The 17,506-nt window shown below is 31.7% G+C and overlaps 1 protein-coding gene across 1 annotated transcript; it reads left to right on the forward strand.

Annotated features, from left to right (window-relative positions):
• The first annotated feature begins 7,730 nt into the window (after positions 1-7,730).
• Positions 7,731-17,064, forward strand: LOC149424636 (trissin receptor-like). Its single transcript, XM_089631082.1, has 7 exons — positions 7,731-7,851; positions 9,762-9,959; positions 10,858-11,002; positions 11,275-11,434; positions 11,700-11,897; positions 14,751-14,936; positions 15,833-17,064. The coding sequence occupies exons 2-7, from the start codon at positions 9,839-9,841 to the stop codon at positions 16,334-16,336; spliced, it is 1,314 nt and encodes a 437-aa protein (XP_089487208.1). The 5' UTR covers positions 7,731-7,851; positions 9,762-9,838; the 3' UTR covers positions 16,337-17,064.
• The last annotated feature ends 442 nt before the right edge of the window (positions 17,065-17,506 follow it).

Genomic DNA, 17,506 nt, shown 5'->3' on the forward strand with positions numbered 1-17,506 from the left:
GTATTAGCTTTAATATGATGCCTTCGATTTAAACTAGTTTTTTTAGGGCTTGAGAGAAGAGAGAAATGCGGAGAAGGAAGAGGTGAAATGAAGAGACTGATCGAGAATAAGAGAAGATGGTTTAATAAAAAAAATTGGTTTCACCCTAAAAAATTTTTAAAGTTTTTTTTATTGCGAATAATACAACCCTTGTTGGCAAAATAGAAATCATGTAATATTCGAAAAATTACATATCGCAAAAATCGATTTCGATGTTAGATAGTGATTAAAATGTGAGCATTAATTAATTATTGTGTGTTCGTTAGGTACCTTCCTTTATGAGTAAGTTCTTTGCAAATATGTATACAAACCTGAATTCACAAATCTAAGTACCTACTTTGTAATAGTAAGTTCGGATTCTACACCTTATTGATATGCGCGTAAGGTATTTATTTATACTTTTATATTTTATGAGATCTGAATATATGCTTTCTACATTTATCAAACAGCTGTCTTGTATTTTTTGTTTTAATTAATATACCTACTCTATTGTATTTTATAGTTTATAGAAGACGTACAATGTTAATTAATTATTATAATTTTTAAAATGCGTAACTTAGCAATCCCCAGAAGAAATCATTATTTAGCAGAAACAAAAAACAAATGATAGTGATAATAATTAATTAGTACCTATATCAATCAATATTATAAAAATCATAACTTCTTTTATTGACATTTTACCAGTTATTTGTGCGAACTAGGAAATTCATATCTTAAGCACCAACTATTGTTTCTGTCATCCTTGCATATCGTTCAGTATATTGTTAAAGGTTTCCATTTAATTTGTTTAAGGCTAAATAATAATATGTGATTAAGTCATCAATACGGTAAAAGAAATTATGCGATTGAGAACAGTTACCGTCCGTCATAAGTGTTTGGCGAATTTAAATGCTTTTGTTACCAACTTTTCATAATAGTTTAGAGTAATTGTCATTACTATATACTTTATTTTATATATTTATTAATTTTTTTTTTTTAATATTTCAACACTAATTTGTTTTATTTCGAATAATAATTATCATTAAATTTACCTGGCATCAAAAAATACCTTACCTAAAAAATACGTTCTAATCTTTTTATTGTGTACATTTATCTTTTATAAGTTTTTCTATTTCTAATAAAGTCATTAAATGCCACATATTCTCTACAAAACAAAAAGTCACACTTAAATTTACCGTAATATTCTTATTTCGTTTAATCATATCAATTCGGCCAACATATGTTTAATACTCCAGACCTGAAGTAAAGTTGTTTCATGTGTCAGTGAATTAAAATCTTATTAAATGGCGTGATCAACTTACAAAAATTTGCATGATGTTAAACCAGTAACTATCATCATTTTAGCGTCTTCTTATTTATAGATTAAAAATATATATATATATATCATAATAGATAATAATATACATTAAATAATATTTTTTCAATCTATTGGCACTCTATTTTTAAGAAAACGTGTCTATTAAGGAAAAGTAACTGTTTAAGAGTATTTAAAAAAAATATTTTTACAGCACATTATCAATTTATACATTACACCGTAAATTATAAAGTTTCAATTTTAGATATTCTAGTTAAAATAATTTGAGTTACCTTTAATTTCAAGTGTTTTGATGTTGCATATCTTAGATGTTTTAGGTTAAGAAAGAGCACGTTAATCAATGTGTTTGTTTCACTCGTTAAGGGTTAAATAATGTTTAAGTTTTATTTGTTTTACGTCATGTAAGCTCGCCACGAAAATGTTTGCCATCCGTTTTAGTGAAATTATTGTGGAAAAGCATATTTTCAGATAAAAATTATATTATACTATCTGAAGAAAATTACTTAATTTAACTGTATGTATGTATTTACCTACTTTTATGTATGGTTAACGAAAATATAAATGATAATATATTAAATCTATTACAGACATGCGTTATTTCTTATGTTCTTTTTCACATCCCAGAGTAGCGCACGGAGAAAACTGAGTGACATGGAATATTGTTAATTTATTAAAAATCTGATCAAAATATTCTAATTTTCCTGTTAAAAATGGGACTGGAGGCCAAAGGAAGACAAATTTCATTACAAACTATCAGTAAAGCACGAATACGTTATGAGGAAGTCGAAACGCGTGTTCTTACAAATAATAATAGTTTCGCATCTCGTCCATTATATATATTCGGACAAGGGCACCTGCGTGAACACGTTTTCAGATACATTCAGAATCATTAATATTTTACTATGCAGTCACATTTTTTTCATTATCTTGATAAAAAATCCGTACTCATTTTTCTCAGTGCAGTTTTACAGAACCAAGTGATCAATCATTGGATAACTTTGGACATATAATCACTTTTATAATTAATTAGACTTGATGACCTTCCCAAAAATATTTGCTCGGAGTCAAAGGTTATGGTATTTTCCTCAAAGTACACCAAAGGCCATCATCAAGCTAAGAGAATGGATGCACATTTTGATGATGAAGCATATAATAATATGGACTGTTAATCGATTGCTGCAACATCATGCAAACGATTAAAATAATTAATGATGCAAGTATTGATAAATATTCACAAAAAATGAACAGCATTATTAGAACTACGTATTCGGAAGGTTCTATCTTGAAAGGTATCAGTATTATTAGAGCGAGTTACCTATTTAAAAGTCTGCTTCCGTGAACGTAATATTTAGATCAAATTTAATAGTTTTCAGAAATATTATATTAAAGCTGCACAAATTGTGAACCATACTTCTTTGTTCATAAGCTCAGTTCGATCAACTCAGAATTTTATAAACGCCAAAAGGAACCATTTCCAAAATTAGTCCCTATTCCAAAATCATATCGCGCGATCCAGTGGTAGCCAAGTCCCCGAGAAAAAAAAACAGTAACAGGTTGGGTTTTATAAGTCAGGTTTTTGTCTTTTAATTTTTTATATTTGATTTTGACAAATGTTGTTTGGTTAGACTTTTTGATTTTGTTATCAGAAGCTTAGAAATTTTTCACATTGGTAAATTCTTGAACACGGAATAAATTACTTTTAAGACAATTTTTTTTTCTGGGAAAATGGGATTTTTTTTTCAACGTAGGGAATTTTTTTGCTGTATGGTGTATAATATAGGGCGCCACTTCCGTTTACAACAATCGTTAACTGTACTAACATTAAGATAATACAAGTTATTGGTAACTATGAAATTTTATTTACCACATAAGGGTACAAGAAAAAAAAAACAAAAGAACTTTACATGAAAAGTATTATTAACGCTCTTCATTTTGCCCGTGCATCGGGTAAAATCCATCAGGCGGCATTACTAGAGTTTGCAAGACAAAGTCTCTCAAGGTTTCTCCCTGAAACTTGCAAAAAGAAAACAATATATATTGTAATTGAAATAAAATACTGCGAGTTGTGTGAGTAACTTCCCAGTAATTTTTACAGTATAGTAAAAATTATTTTAAATAATAATTTGATACATTTTATTTTTACGAAGTTACTACCCACCCTGTCTCTTCCGAGTTTCAATGACCTTTTTTCTGTATTGAAAAACACGATATTTTAAGCAGTTTTAAAAAATCTATATTGTTTAAACGCTCTATATAATTCATGTCAGAAAGGACGTTGCGAACAGATAATATAGGGTTTTCCAATAAGAGATGTTATTTTATTATGTATATAAATTAATTTTTTATTTATTTTATATACATAAACACACACTTGCCACAAACTACACATCACTTCTTATCACTTTCTTATCACTTCTTTTATTTTATTATGTATATAAATTAAAAATGACAGCTTCAAAAGTAACATCTACCGAAATAGCGGGCTATTCAAAATAACACCTCTCATTGGAAACCCCTATATATTTATAATTACCTAAAAATAAGCCGTGCGAGAGTTTTTGTTGAGTTTCATTCGTGCCTTCTAAATTGTTAATTGGGTAACAGCTAAGAATTTTATTTTTGCAGAAAAGTTTTCAAATTGATTGTTTTTTCTTTCAGTACAAAGCTTCGATATGCTATTGTTCAAATGAAACATAGAATGAAGAAGAACATAAGGAATGCCATTAGACGTGTTTCATGATCGAAAAGTCTTTCCATCCGGCCCTACATTTCAAATAAACAGCTGTGATTCAGAATCTTAATTTATTAATATAATTCAACAATCTGTCGGAATTCAAATAATTTTTTCACATTTCACATACGTCTGGCTACTCTCACCGGCGCGGGCGCTTTGGATCTGATAAAAAGCGCTTTGTTGCCTATATAAAGCTTGTTAGATAAATGTATTACCTACGCTTAGAAGCGACAGTCCTTGTGGGATTCTATCGACTATTTCAATCGATTTTCTTCAAATTTGTATTTTCTTAATTGAAATCTACAAAAATCGGGTTTAATTTACGAAATCTACTTTAACCTCAAAACATCTAATCGTACCAATGATTCAAATTATGGAATAGTTTACAAAAAATATTTCAAGTATTATAATATTGCAAGCATGAATGATTGTGTATTTACACCTGGGAATAATAATAAAATTTGGGCCGTCTCGTCGTCCCACGGGTCGGCATGGAATCGATGTAAACCGATTGCTGTAAGACCCTGTCCAGAAAAAAAAGTTCGCTAATGTATAGTGGTCTGCAGCGTAGTCCACTATAAGACTTTTCTGGGCAGGGTCTTACAGCACTCAGTTTATGTGGTTTCTTTACCGACCCATGGGTCGGAGGGCTCATCTCCGCTGTGTGCAAATGGCAAACCGCTACACTTTTCATTAGACTACACCTGACAGTAACTACACTTAACACTATACTAATCTTTTACTGCACTTCACCGTACTTTTTCTTTACAAAACCTACCCAACGCGATTAAAATCATCAAAAGAAATAATAATGAAAAATAAATTCAAGTATCATTAATTTGCATGTATGAAATTATGAATTTACCTCCATTGGAAACCTTAGTCATTATTCATTATAAAATCATATGGGATGCGATATAAGATGTTATATCTTATATCGCATCCCATATGATTTTATAATAACAATAACAATAACATCTAGGAAAGTAAGTGATACGGGATGATATAAAAGGATATTAATCCAGTGGTGACAATAATTTACGTTCAAATGGATGGATGAAAGCACGATTGAAATCATTTTTTATAATTATTATCATCATCCAAATTAAACAATCGAGTCGTTACCGCCATCTGTTGATAATCATTGTAAGCTTTTGGAACAAAACCGCGATGTTTCGTAAAAAAGCTCACTAGCGTCATCTAGCAATCATGTGCATAAGTATTATATTAATCCTACGTTATTCTTGAAAAAACAATCCACACAAAACTATGAGAATTGTCGTGGCGTTTGGCAATAGATGGCAGTAATTTCATAATTTGAAGGATTTCTTTTGCAGGAAATATGTAATAAATAACAGTTAAATATAAATAGTATTACGAAAATTCAAAAAAATATTATTTTTCCTAATAAATGAAATTTAATATGTTTTATCACAACGTAATTTCTTAATTGTATTTAAAATACTTTCAAACTTAGTTATAAAGAGCACGAGGGGACCGACTAAATGTGCTCCTTATAGCTGTTAATTGTTACATCCAAATCAGTCGTCTGTACCTATTTAAATGCCTCTGCTATTAATATATTTTCCAAATACGAATAGGTATTACTTATTAAAAAATAATAAGAAAACTTCACTTTTATTACTCAAATTTATTGTCAATGATTGTTTTAAAGATTTCAATTTCAGGCTTCTCAATATTCTCTTCAAAACAATCAATGCATTATAACTAACATCACCTGGTTCAAAGCTTCTAAGAAAAATATCACTAACTTGTCTATTTTATCACTACCTTTTGCGTACTATACCTAACGCTTGTGAGATCACGCACGTCATAAATAACTAGCTTGCGGGATCGTTTTGGTTTTAAAATTTTACTTGTCACAAACCGTGATGCACAACCCGCGGCCCCAATTTTGCGACCCGCATGTCAATTTCAATAGAGAAAAATCTAAATGTTTAGGGATATTCTTGAAAACCCTGGCTGAGAACATTTTAGTGTTGGTTAATTTATGCTGCATCTCCTATAGGAAAACATCTTTGTAGAACCGGTTTGCATAACTCGAAATTCAAAAAATCAACAGAAACCTAACTCTTGAATTTTGATGTCATCTGTCAATGTCTCCCTCAACGAAAACAAAAAAATCCTCTTGTAGGTCGCGGCCTGTGTGGGAAAATCATATTAAAAATGACACATTTGAATGTATTTATACACACAGACAGAATCGAAAATTAAATAAAAAAAACATTTAGACCTAGTTTGAAACACCCGTCCGCAGTCCCCCCCTACCCGCAAATGCCAAAGATACTGGGTGCGTAACGGCGATCATCAGTTCCTATTTAATTTATAATTGCGATATAAACCCAGATGGCAGTATAAGGTAAAAATATCGATCGAAAAGACAAATGATAAGTCAGAATCACTTTCTGATAGTTAACCACAGCTCCCCAAAAGTTGTTTTAAATATTGATTACAGTCCACAATAAAACCACAAACTGATTCGCATTCAACATTTCAACTGCAATGTTTTTTCTTAAAATGTAAAAATGATAACACGGCAACTGTATCAATAAAATATTAAGTATTACAACATATAGATTTCTTTAAACTTTTTCGATTAGTCGATACTAAGGTAATTACCTATGTTGATAAAAAAATCAAATGTGAGATACCAATCATAAGCATCGCACAATTAAATCAAATATTTTTTGTCGAGGTCGGTACAGGTTTAAAGATCTTTTTATTAAAAGTTTGTCCTGGGTGTTTTTAGGTTATATTTCAAAAAAATATTATTTAACAAGTCATTTTAAGCAAGATGTCGAGTTTTCCGTCGACGGTATAAGCATCATACGTAACCTCGTAACCTTTTTAAATTATCACAAAGTGACCTATCACAAAGTGACCTATCACAAAGAGACCTATCACAAAGTGACCTATCACAAAATGACCTATCACCAAGTGACGTATCGCAAAGGGACCTATCACAAAGTGATCACTTAAAAAGGTAACTGCCAAAAATACGGATAAAATAGTTGCAAGATGATAATGTTAATTCTGAAATATGAGATCAAAAAATATTACATTCAATTAATAGGTCCCAATGGTCGAGTGGTTTAAGACGCTTGTCCTGGTAAGACAAGATATCATCGGTTCGATTCTATGTTGTGATCGTTATCTTTTTATTTTTGTGCCTTGTTCCGTTTCATGTTTAGTTTAGATTTATCAATATTGTCTTCTTTTTCAATGATAAATACTGTGTTCTTAAATGAAAATTTACTTTGTTTTTACCCTTACTCCAACTACTTCTGCAGGACAGTATTACTAAAAACATGAGTGTTTTATATCCTAACTTTCTTCAAGATAATATAACCTAAATAGTTCACGAAATGCTAATACATAACAAAGTTAGTACAAAATAAAGTTTTTAGGTAACTAAATATTAAGGGGAATTTTTTTTATGTTTTAAGTCTTCGTATTATTTTTTGTCAATAAATCCAGAATCGTTCACTTCATAAGAAATATTGTTGTTCGTAACGAAAGTGAATGGTGCCTGTACGTAGGGGTTGGGGAGAAAAGGGTCGCGTCTCCGCTAAAGGCAACCCCAAGCGCTGAGGCCAGTAGGCTGCCACCCCTCTAGGCGCTAGGCAGTCAGGCAGTCGCCAGGATTGCCCGCGAAAACAGCGCGCGAAAATTTTGTGTTACAAACTTCGAAAGATTTACGAAAGAAAGTGTTTTTGTCTGACAAGAGTTTTTCAAAGAAGAAGTAAGTATTACAAAAAATAAAAGTGTTCTTATTAACATTCCTTTATTTTTTATTGTACTTACCTTCTTAAAAAATTATGATTTCTTAAGTTCATCAATAAAAGTAATGAGGTCATGTTATTTTTTTCGTTACAAATTTAAACACGTTTCTTACTATTTCAAAGAAACAGCCCATAAAAGTTACCCACACTTTCGAAGAGTTTCGGTTTATGTTGTGACTCAGCATGATGTATTTTTTGTTTCCTGTTTCAAAAAATTTATAAAAATTAAAATAATTTTCTTTAGACAACTATTTAATAACATGTTTCAAAACCATTGGTTTCTTCTTCAGGATAAAAAGTTTTTTTATTATTTTATTTTATTAAATTGACGCCACAAAGTGATATTGTTATTAATGAAGAAATACTTTTAATTTTCACATGTAGGAATCACTTTGTGGGTACCTAATTGTGGGTACGTAATTATCATAAGAGTAACATAACTTTCTTTGAATACTGCTATGTTTGAGTAAAATATATAAACCAATCGTTTTCAATTCGTCGAAGTTTATTTTATTCTAGTTATAAATATTTTTTGTTGGTTAACGTGTTTTTATAATCTGTATTGTTTACATGTTTACTGCATATGAGTACGTACTGTACTGTTGAAATGTTTAACGCATAAAGCTGATATTATGAACTTAAAAAATAAATGTTTGTACTCCGGTGTCTCAAGTGAGAAAACTGACAATTTCTGAAAATCCTCTCTTATTTACTTTCCGTAAATTTCTTTCTTCAGATCTTCAATTTATTAAAAATAGTCATCTTCCCTCAAACAAATTAAAAAATAGTCAGGGTACCCTATCTTCAAATATTTTAGAAGGGATTTTCATCCTTAAAAGCCAATCCAATCACCCGGCCCGAACTGTCAATAATATACTCAATGAAATTATTTCATCTAAATTGCAAACTCCTCTATTTATTTACTGATGGCTCCAAATCTCCAGACTTTCCTAACTGTGGTATAGGTATTGACGTTTACCACAACACTTTAATAATAGAATTTTTCATTAAATTTCAAACTTATTTTCAATATTTTCAGCCAAGCACGTTGCAATGATTGAATCTCTCAAAAATATTTTAGAAAATTCCCTTGTCTTTTATTCTCTAAGTTCCCTGCAAAAACTTAAATCCAGTCCTATTCTTCATCCTGATGATCACTTCGTTTGTCTCATTCGAGTAATGATAGCCTCTATTCAAAGCTCTGTTTTGAATTCCTGGACATTCTGTGGTCTAGAAGTGGGAACTTTCAATCACATATTTTTTGGTAGTCCCTCTCTAAACAAATATCCTATCTTCTATTAAGCCTTATCTAAAATTGCCTTCACTATAATCAACATCTCATCTCTTCTAAATTTTAATTCAACTCCAATCTTTCATACAATTTTGAAATTTGCCAGTTAAAACAAAATTTATAATTGAATTGACATTCTCTCATCCAATAATTATTATTGTACTCCTGATCAACTTACTTCAAACATTGTATACATGTAAAGGCCTTCATGTCGTGAATAAATAAATAAATTTTAAATATTTTTACAATTGAAGTGATGGCCTAGAACACCATTGAAAGGTGAAAGCTAGAAACATTTGAAAAAATCTTATTTTTGTACTTACCATATAATAATGCTTTAAGCTATGGTTCTTTGCTTTTCTTAACAGCTTCCAATTCTTAACAGTTCAATTGAATTTACATAATCACTACTAGAGTGAATAACATTGATTTAAGTGACGCATGCTTGGAAAAAGAGAATAGCTGTTACATTACGTATGTATTTGTTGTATTTTTTTATGCCGACAATGTTTCGATTGGAGTTCAATCCAAACTTTAGCCTATTTACTAACTTTAGCTTATTATTTTTTTGGTTTTCAGAATGATTTTTTTTCAGATCTCTTCTATTCAAGAAATATGTTGGTTCACATACTAGCCACTTAAAAAAAAAGAACAAAATGAACTCTTCGGATAACATTTCAGTTGCACTGAAGGAAAATGAGTACATTTTCGATAGACAAGATATACGAGTTATTTTTATATCGCTCTATTCCATTGTGTTTTGCTGCTGTTTTCTAGGTAAGCCATTACATCTACCCTGTAAATAGAATTTTTTTCCCTTACAGGGCAGTGTTCATATATATTTATACATTGTTTATAAGTATTTTATTGACTTTTAATATAATAAGTAAGGAAGAGATGAGGGGGTAAAGGGTTGAATAGATTAGGGGTGGTGGGGTGGAGGAGTGAAGGGGTGAAGGAGTTAAGTTTTGAAGGGGTGAAGGAGGAAGGGGTGAAGAGATGAACGGATGAAAAGATAAAATGATGAAAGGGTGAAAGGATGAAAGCATGAAAGGCTGAAATGATGAAATAATGAACGGATGAAACGATGGAATGATGTAAAGATGAAATCATGAAAGCGTGAAAGGATGAACGGCTGAAAGGATGAAAGGAGGAAGGGACGAATTGTTGAAGGGATGAAAAGATGAAAGCATAAAAGCATGAAAGAATGAAGGGAGAAAAGGATGAAAGTATGAAAGGATGAAATGATGAAAGGATGAAAGGATGAGAAGATGAAACGACGAAAGGATAAAAGGATGAAAATATGAAAGGATGAAAGGATGAGAAGATGAAAGAATGAAAGAATGAAAGGATGAAAGGATGAAAAGATGAAAGGATGTAAGGATAAAATGATGTAAAGATGAAGGGATGAAAGGATGAATGAATGGAAGGATGAAAGGATTAAAGGTTGATTCATTCCACGGAATAGATTGCATGAAGATAATTTATGTAAAATAATTGATTTTTTTCTTTTTTTTTTCTTTATTCATAAAAATATATTTGGATACAGGTTTTTTACATGCTTTTCGACTACCACACTAGACACATGTCCGTATTATGGTAGTCGAATATTATTATTATAGAATTATAGGTAAGTAACAACCTTAAAGAGATGTTATAAAATTGTTTGTTCCAGGAAATCTTCTCGTAGTGCTGGTCGTGACGTTGTCGAGGAGACTCCGCTCGGTGACCAACTTCTTCCTAGCCAATTTAGCGCTCGCAGACATATGCGTTGGGGTGTTTTGTGTTTTCCAAAACCTTTCAATCTACCTAATCACAAGGTACCTGTTCTAAAATAACATGGCTAATATATGTCACAAACTTTACCTGCCGCCATCTTCTGCCAATAGCAAAATGATAATGTTAATGTTATTATCCGCGATTACTCTAAGAACATTATATATTATGGGCTCGCTATAATCCACTCACATTATTTAATGGATTTCTCTGAGATCTGGGGATTTGCTACCAATTGCAAATTGGTGGTAAATTGTAGCTTTTAATGCTTACGCTTACTTTCTTGCTTTGGTATTACATATGAATTTTTTTCCAGTTGGGTATTCGGAGACTTCATGTGCAAAATGTATCAGTTTATACATTCTTTGAGTTACACTGCTTCTATTTTTATACTAGTGGTTATAAGTATAGAAAGATACTTCGCTATTATTCACCCAATTACTTGCAAACAAATAATGACGACTGGAAGACTGAAGGTAAACTATGAAGAACTTGTTTCCTTAAAAATGTTGTTATCTTTTTTTAAAGATTTGTCAATACACACAGTCCTAAGTGTGGGTTATTAAAATCGTCTAAAATTGTTTAATTTAATATGTGATACCTTAAAACATACATAAATACAGAGCTGTATAAAAATATAAACGTTAAAAATATTTTTATGTATTCTTGAAGATTAAGGATTTGATGAATTTACTTTATTATTAATGATGCTTTTATAAATCATCGTCTGATTTTCCCCAGTGGGTAATGGCTGGAGTTTGGTTGACGAGTGCAATTTACAGCGCCCCGAAATTTATTTGGGTCCAAACAATCACGAACGATTTGGGAAACAATGAAACAGAAACGATTTGCATACAGCATAGGAAAAAATACAACTCGGAACTGTTTGACATCATCAACTTCTGTTTTCTTTACCTGGCGCCCCTTTGCATTATTTCGGTGAGCATTATTTATATATAGTTTATATATATACAACTCGGAACTGTTTGACATCATCAACTTATGTTTTCTTTACCTGGCGCCCCTTTGCATTATTTCGGTGAGCATTATTTATATATAGTTTATATATATACAACTCGGAACTGTTTGACATCATCAACTTATGTTTTCTTTACCTGGCGCCCCTTTGCATTATTTCGGTGAGCATTATTTATATATAGTTTATATATATACAACTTGGAACTGTTTGACATCATCAACTTATGTTTTCTTTACCTGGCGCCCCTTTGCATTATTTCGGTGAGCATTATTTATATATAGTTTATATATATATACAACTCGGAACTGTTTGACATCATCAACTTCTGTTTTCGTTACCTGGCGCCCCTCTGCATTATTTCGGTAAGCATTCTTTATATATAGTTTTTATATTTACAACTCGGAACTGTTTGACAATATCAACTTCTGTTTTCTTTACCTAGCGTCCCTCTGCATTATTTCAGTGAGCATTCTTTATATACAGTTTTTATATATACAACTCGGAACAGTACGACTCATCAACTTCTGTTTTCTTTACCTGGCGCCCCTTTTAAATTTCGGTGAGCACTCTTTATTTACAGTTTTTGTTAATTTTGTTTACAAAGGTAAGTTTAATTACAGGTACCTATATTTTACCAAAAACAAGCTTTTTCATAAACAATAAGTGTAAAGAAAGAAAAATAAAAGTATAAAGATAAAAAAATTAAGGATAAATGTTTAATTTATTAATTTATTTATACGCCTAAAGGGTTTTTTTTTACGTAAAAGTGATACATGATGAAGTGCACATAAAAGAATATCTGTATTATATAGGAGATGATAACAGTATGTAGATTTAATCCTCAGAACAGAAATCTTCTAGTGGGGCGGGTTACTTACTGGTTTGTACATATATGATAATGTTATTTCAATAAACGCCCGGTTTGCCAGCAATTTTAAAAAATAGAAATTAAAATAGATCTATGAATTTACAAATATAGTACTGTGATAACAAGTATAATGAGAAAATATTTAAAAATATATGTATTTATTTTTTTAAATAAAATATTCAAAACGTAACTTTTTTTAATTTTTTTTTATTATCAATATAAAGTTTTTTTACGGGTTTTTTTTTCGAATTAAAAAAGATATAAGCCCGAACAATAAATACTACGTATAAGACGCATCACTAAAACTACATGACCAACGCTACTATAATTTGTAGGATTCAACAAGGTGCTGGTATAGATTACGCTAAATTCTATAAATGGTGTCATTAAATATATCAATGGTACCCCAAAACTTGTTGCCTAAATCATGCATCCTATTGGTATGTGAGTGTGTCTGATAATTGGTTGTATATGTATTACAGAAGAATGTTAGATTTTGTTTTGTGTTCCTAGTCGGTACATAGATTTTTATAAAGGCGACGATGGCAGAGGTGTCAATTAAGTTATTAATGACTCTGTGTAATACAACCAGGTCTGATATAATTCTCCCGACAGAAAGCATTATTATGTGCAATTTATTCATCAAACTGACATAATTAATGTATTCAATTGTAATTTTGACCTTAAAATTTAAGTGCTTTAGAAATTTGTGCTGAACTAGTTATATATTGTTAGAGTGAACTTTACACAAAGGGGACCAAATGGGTGAATTGTATTCCACTAGACTTCTAACTAATAAAATATAGAGCGTTCTCATACAACTTGAGGACTTTAAATCAATTAAAATTCTGCAAAGGAAGCCAAGCACCTTTAAAGCCTTATTGGTTATATGGCTTTTGTGTACAATAAATGTCACGTTTTCATCGAATATTACACCCAAGCCACGAATTTGTGACAACAGTATCAGTTTAATGTTATTATATATACATGTCAGATATTGCAATGAGTTTTGGAAAATCGTATTACTTGACATTTCTGTATATTGAAATTTTTTTTATTCCAATAACCTGACCTTTCGCGTTCAAATAACCTGAATATATTTGAAAATCTCCTACTACAACCAAGAAAGCGAAGTTTGCTTGTGTTGTGATGGAGGACTTAGCCAGCCGAGGAATTGAACTGGGTGAGACACAAACGCGATGTCTACTCAGACCGGTCTGATTTTGTTGGTTTTTTCCTAAAATTTATTCATTTTATAATTTAAAATTTGATAACTTAAGTGTAAACCTTTAATTAGTTCGCTTTTTAGAATTGGACTATCCATATTTATTTACAGGAATGAAAAAACTTTATGAGCATGAATTTGTTAGCTTACCTGCTAGGTTCAAACAAATGATATACCTATTAAGGGTTGCACTCGTATACTGTGTACATATCTACTGATAGCAGCCGTTTTCAGATATTTTTTTTGTAAATATATCTGAAGCATGTTCATGCACTTGCATTTGCCTTGATATTATATAATAACGAAATACCAAAATATTAGGACTTTTATTAACACGAAACCTGACATCATGATAATACTATTTTACTTAGGACGGGAAGTTCTGTGAAAGATTTTTTCAAGTTCTGTTTTTATTTCAGTTTTGTCAAGCAACTAGCCTACAATGATATAATAACAGAACTTGAATAGGAATTTCACAGAACCCGAATGAACGTTGAAATTTGATGAATTGTTCAAATTCTCCGAAACAACCCGTCCTTAAAGTTTACCAGGAAACCTATCAATTCATTCGTTAAGGGCCTGAAATCCCGTTTTAAACTGAATTACGAATAATTTGAAGAGATTTTGATTGAAGAGAATTTGCTGTATTCATTTTTCTCTGTGTACTTATGTGACTATCCAACGGTATCTCCTAAGATCGTGGTTTATTTTCCTGTTCAGGTTCTCTATACGCGCATTGCTGTGGGACTATGGAAAAGCTCTCAAGGACTAGAGATACCGCGTTGCAACGACAAGATATGCATTAGTGCAGTCTCGGCCACGGTGGCGGACGCCGACATTGTGCGCGGACGCTGCGAGAAGCATTGTGCGCAAAGGGCACCACCTGCCGCTTTCGCCCACTCTCAGGTAGACTATGACGCAATGTACTTAAGTACTAAAAAAAGTAAAAACTTTTTCCGATAATGAAAATTATCGCCTGAATTAGCCCTAGCGTGTGCTGGTATGTACATCATTGACTATCATCATCTTCGTCTCACGCGTCTTGATGCCAGAAGGATGACGTCACATTCGACTTCTCGCTGAAACTAGTAGAAAAGCAAAAAATGGTTTCGAATTCCACGATACAATATAATATTTATATTAGGTACAATACTTATATTTTAATACATTATTTGATAATGTGGGTTTCACTGGGTGCTTTACCCATTCTGAAACCCACATTTAAAAGTTAAAAAAAAAATTAATAAAAGGATGATGTGAAATTAAATTATAAATATTATTATTGTAACATTATTCTTTCAACAATTTCATTGTTTCAAACTGACATATAATTATACAACTTACTAATGATATATTATATTTTCTGTAATTTTTTTTATTTTTAAATGATAAACTAATGTTTATAAGACAAGGTTTTATGCATAGCATAAAGGATAACAAATAATTATAAGCAATAATTAGTCGTCCGAAATAATAATACAAATTGAAAATATCTCCCGAGTAAAAATAAATGCCGCCAACGGGAATTGAACCCGTGCCTACTGATGTCCGGTCAGGTTATAATAATTATCTGTAATTTTTTAATTAAAAAATTTAATTTAAATTAAATTTAATTAAAAAAAATTAAATACATTCTCTTTGAGATCATTTCATCAAGTAGTTATTTCTCATGACAAAACATAAAACTTCAATTTTTCAAAAAACTGATCATTTGGGTGGAATCTAAATCTTTGTGTTCTACATTATAATAAGTTAGAAATTAGTAAAACATAAATGTATTAAATAAAATTAATAATTTTCAGATACATGGCAAGTTATCCAGCACTCGACCCGTAGTGGCAACCTGGAAGACGAAGGATGGACCGGCGAGGACTTTCCAACAATTCAGCAACCAGTCCCTCAACGTGCTGCGCGCGCGGCGCCGGGTCATCCGCATGCTGATCGTGGTGGTGCTGACCTTCGCCGTGTGCAACCTGCCCTTCCACGCACGCAAGATGTGGCAGTACTGGTCCCCAAGCTACCAGGGCGGCAGCGACTTTAGCTCACTCTTCACACCGCTCACCTTCCTAGTCACCTACTTCAACTCCGGGATCAACCCTATCCTCTACGCCTTCCTGTCCAGGAATTTTCGGAGAGGAATGAGGGAGCTGATATTCTGTAACTGCAGAGGTTCGCAGAAGAAGTCGCGGCACTTGTTAGGGAAAGGGGACGCACCCTCGCTGCAGCGTCGAAGCTCCACTCGCTCTTCCCGCATACCGCTCAGTTCTGTCTCACATGCCACCAGCTCGGACATGGTCACCGGATGATATTTCACCACAAACATGTGAAAAATATCTTTCACGTGAATTGAAATCCGACAAGCGTAGAGTAAAGATTCTCATTCGCAGGCTAACTGATGTTTTCCGCGATCGGAAAAAACAAAGACACGCGTGAAAGTACTGCCATATTCAGAATAAAACACGTACAGCTTTTTGCTTGGGTGATTACTAATTCCTTTCGATCATATCAAGAGCATTGCTTGGATTTTACAAAGCAACAGTACGTATTTTTTTTTAAATAAAGCAAGAATAAAAATGGAGTCAGCTTACCATTAATTTTTCTAACCGAGGTTATAACAAAACACTTAAATAATGAATTTAGTTTTTTTTAATTTTCAGTTTACGACTCGTTCAACAGCTCAGCGGGGGAATGGTTTGCTGCTGTGTTACCACCCTCCTATAATATTTTACTTTATTTTAATCATTCGTTCCTTTCCTCATTAACGGCATTGTCAAATATGATAGAAGTCACTTCACACAGCTAATATAAAAATACCATTCCCATAACACCCCCAAGGATCTGCTAATAATATTAACTTAAAAGTCGTCAGCATATCTTCATTGTGGTTAGTGAAATAAAAGTGTAAAAATAATCTATTTATTTTCATGAGCAAGTACCTAATCATAAATAATAATAATAATCCCCAAAGAATTGCGGAATGAGCACGAAACGGCTCTGTTTTGGTGCTATTTACATTTAATGTGTTAATATTTATTTATGTGACTTTTTATAAAACTGTTAAAACATCATGTTACTGTATTATTATATTTTTTATTGTAAATACATTTGACAAGAGATGTAATTCATGATGAAAATAAAACCATTTGTTTAAAATTATCTAATTATAAAGTGATCCTTAAATTAATTTCCTGAACCTTCGCTCCCAAAACTTACAGACTTGCTAAATAAAAACTCCTGCACATTTGTTAAGCTGTGTTTATGTTAAACATTGTACAAAGATTGCGTACTGTTTACTTAAAATTGTTACTAGTAAAAATGTTTCGCAACATTTCAATTTTCAGACCTACGGGCATGCGCTGCTACAGACGGTTTTCATGTAGGTTCTCATAAAGAAAAAAAAAAAAAAAAAAATTCTTATGCCATTATTGATTTCCAAGTATGTATCAGAATATCTTAATAGATATCACCCTATAAAG

Source organism: Hesperophylax consimilis, chromosome 4 (genome assembly GCF_061612785.1).
Source record: "Hesperophylax consimilis isolate HC1 chromosome 4, BYU_Hcon_1.0, whole genome shotgun sequence".
NCBI classification, from domain to species: Eukaryota; Metazoa; Arthropoda; class Insecta; order Trichoptera; family Limnephilidae; genus Hesperophylax; species Hesperophylax consimilis.

What these genes read in the sequence shown, in the direction of transcription:
- LOC149424636 (XM_089631082.1), top strand. Translation starts at nt 9,839, where the DNA reads ATGAACTCTTCGGATAACATTTCAGTTGCACTGAAGGAAAATGAGTAC. An exon ending in GTTTTGCTGCTGTTTTCTAG is followed by an intron (nt 9,960 to 10,857) that starts GTAAGCCATTAC and finishes TGTTTGTTCCAG; the next exon opens with GAAATCTTCTCGTAGTGCTG. An exon ending in TGACGACTGGAAGACTGAAG is followed by an intron (nt 11,435 to 11,699) that starts GTAAACTATGAA and finishes GATTTTCCCCAG; the next exon opens with TGGGTAATGGCTGGAGTTTG.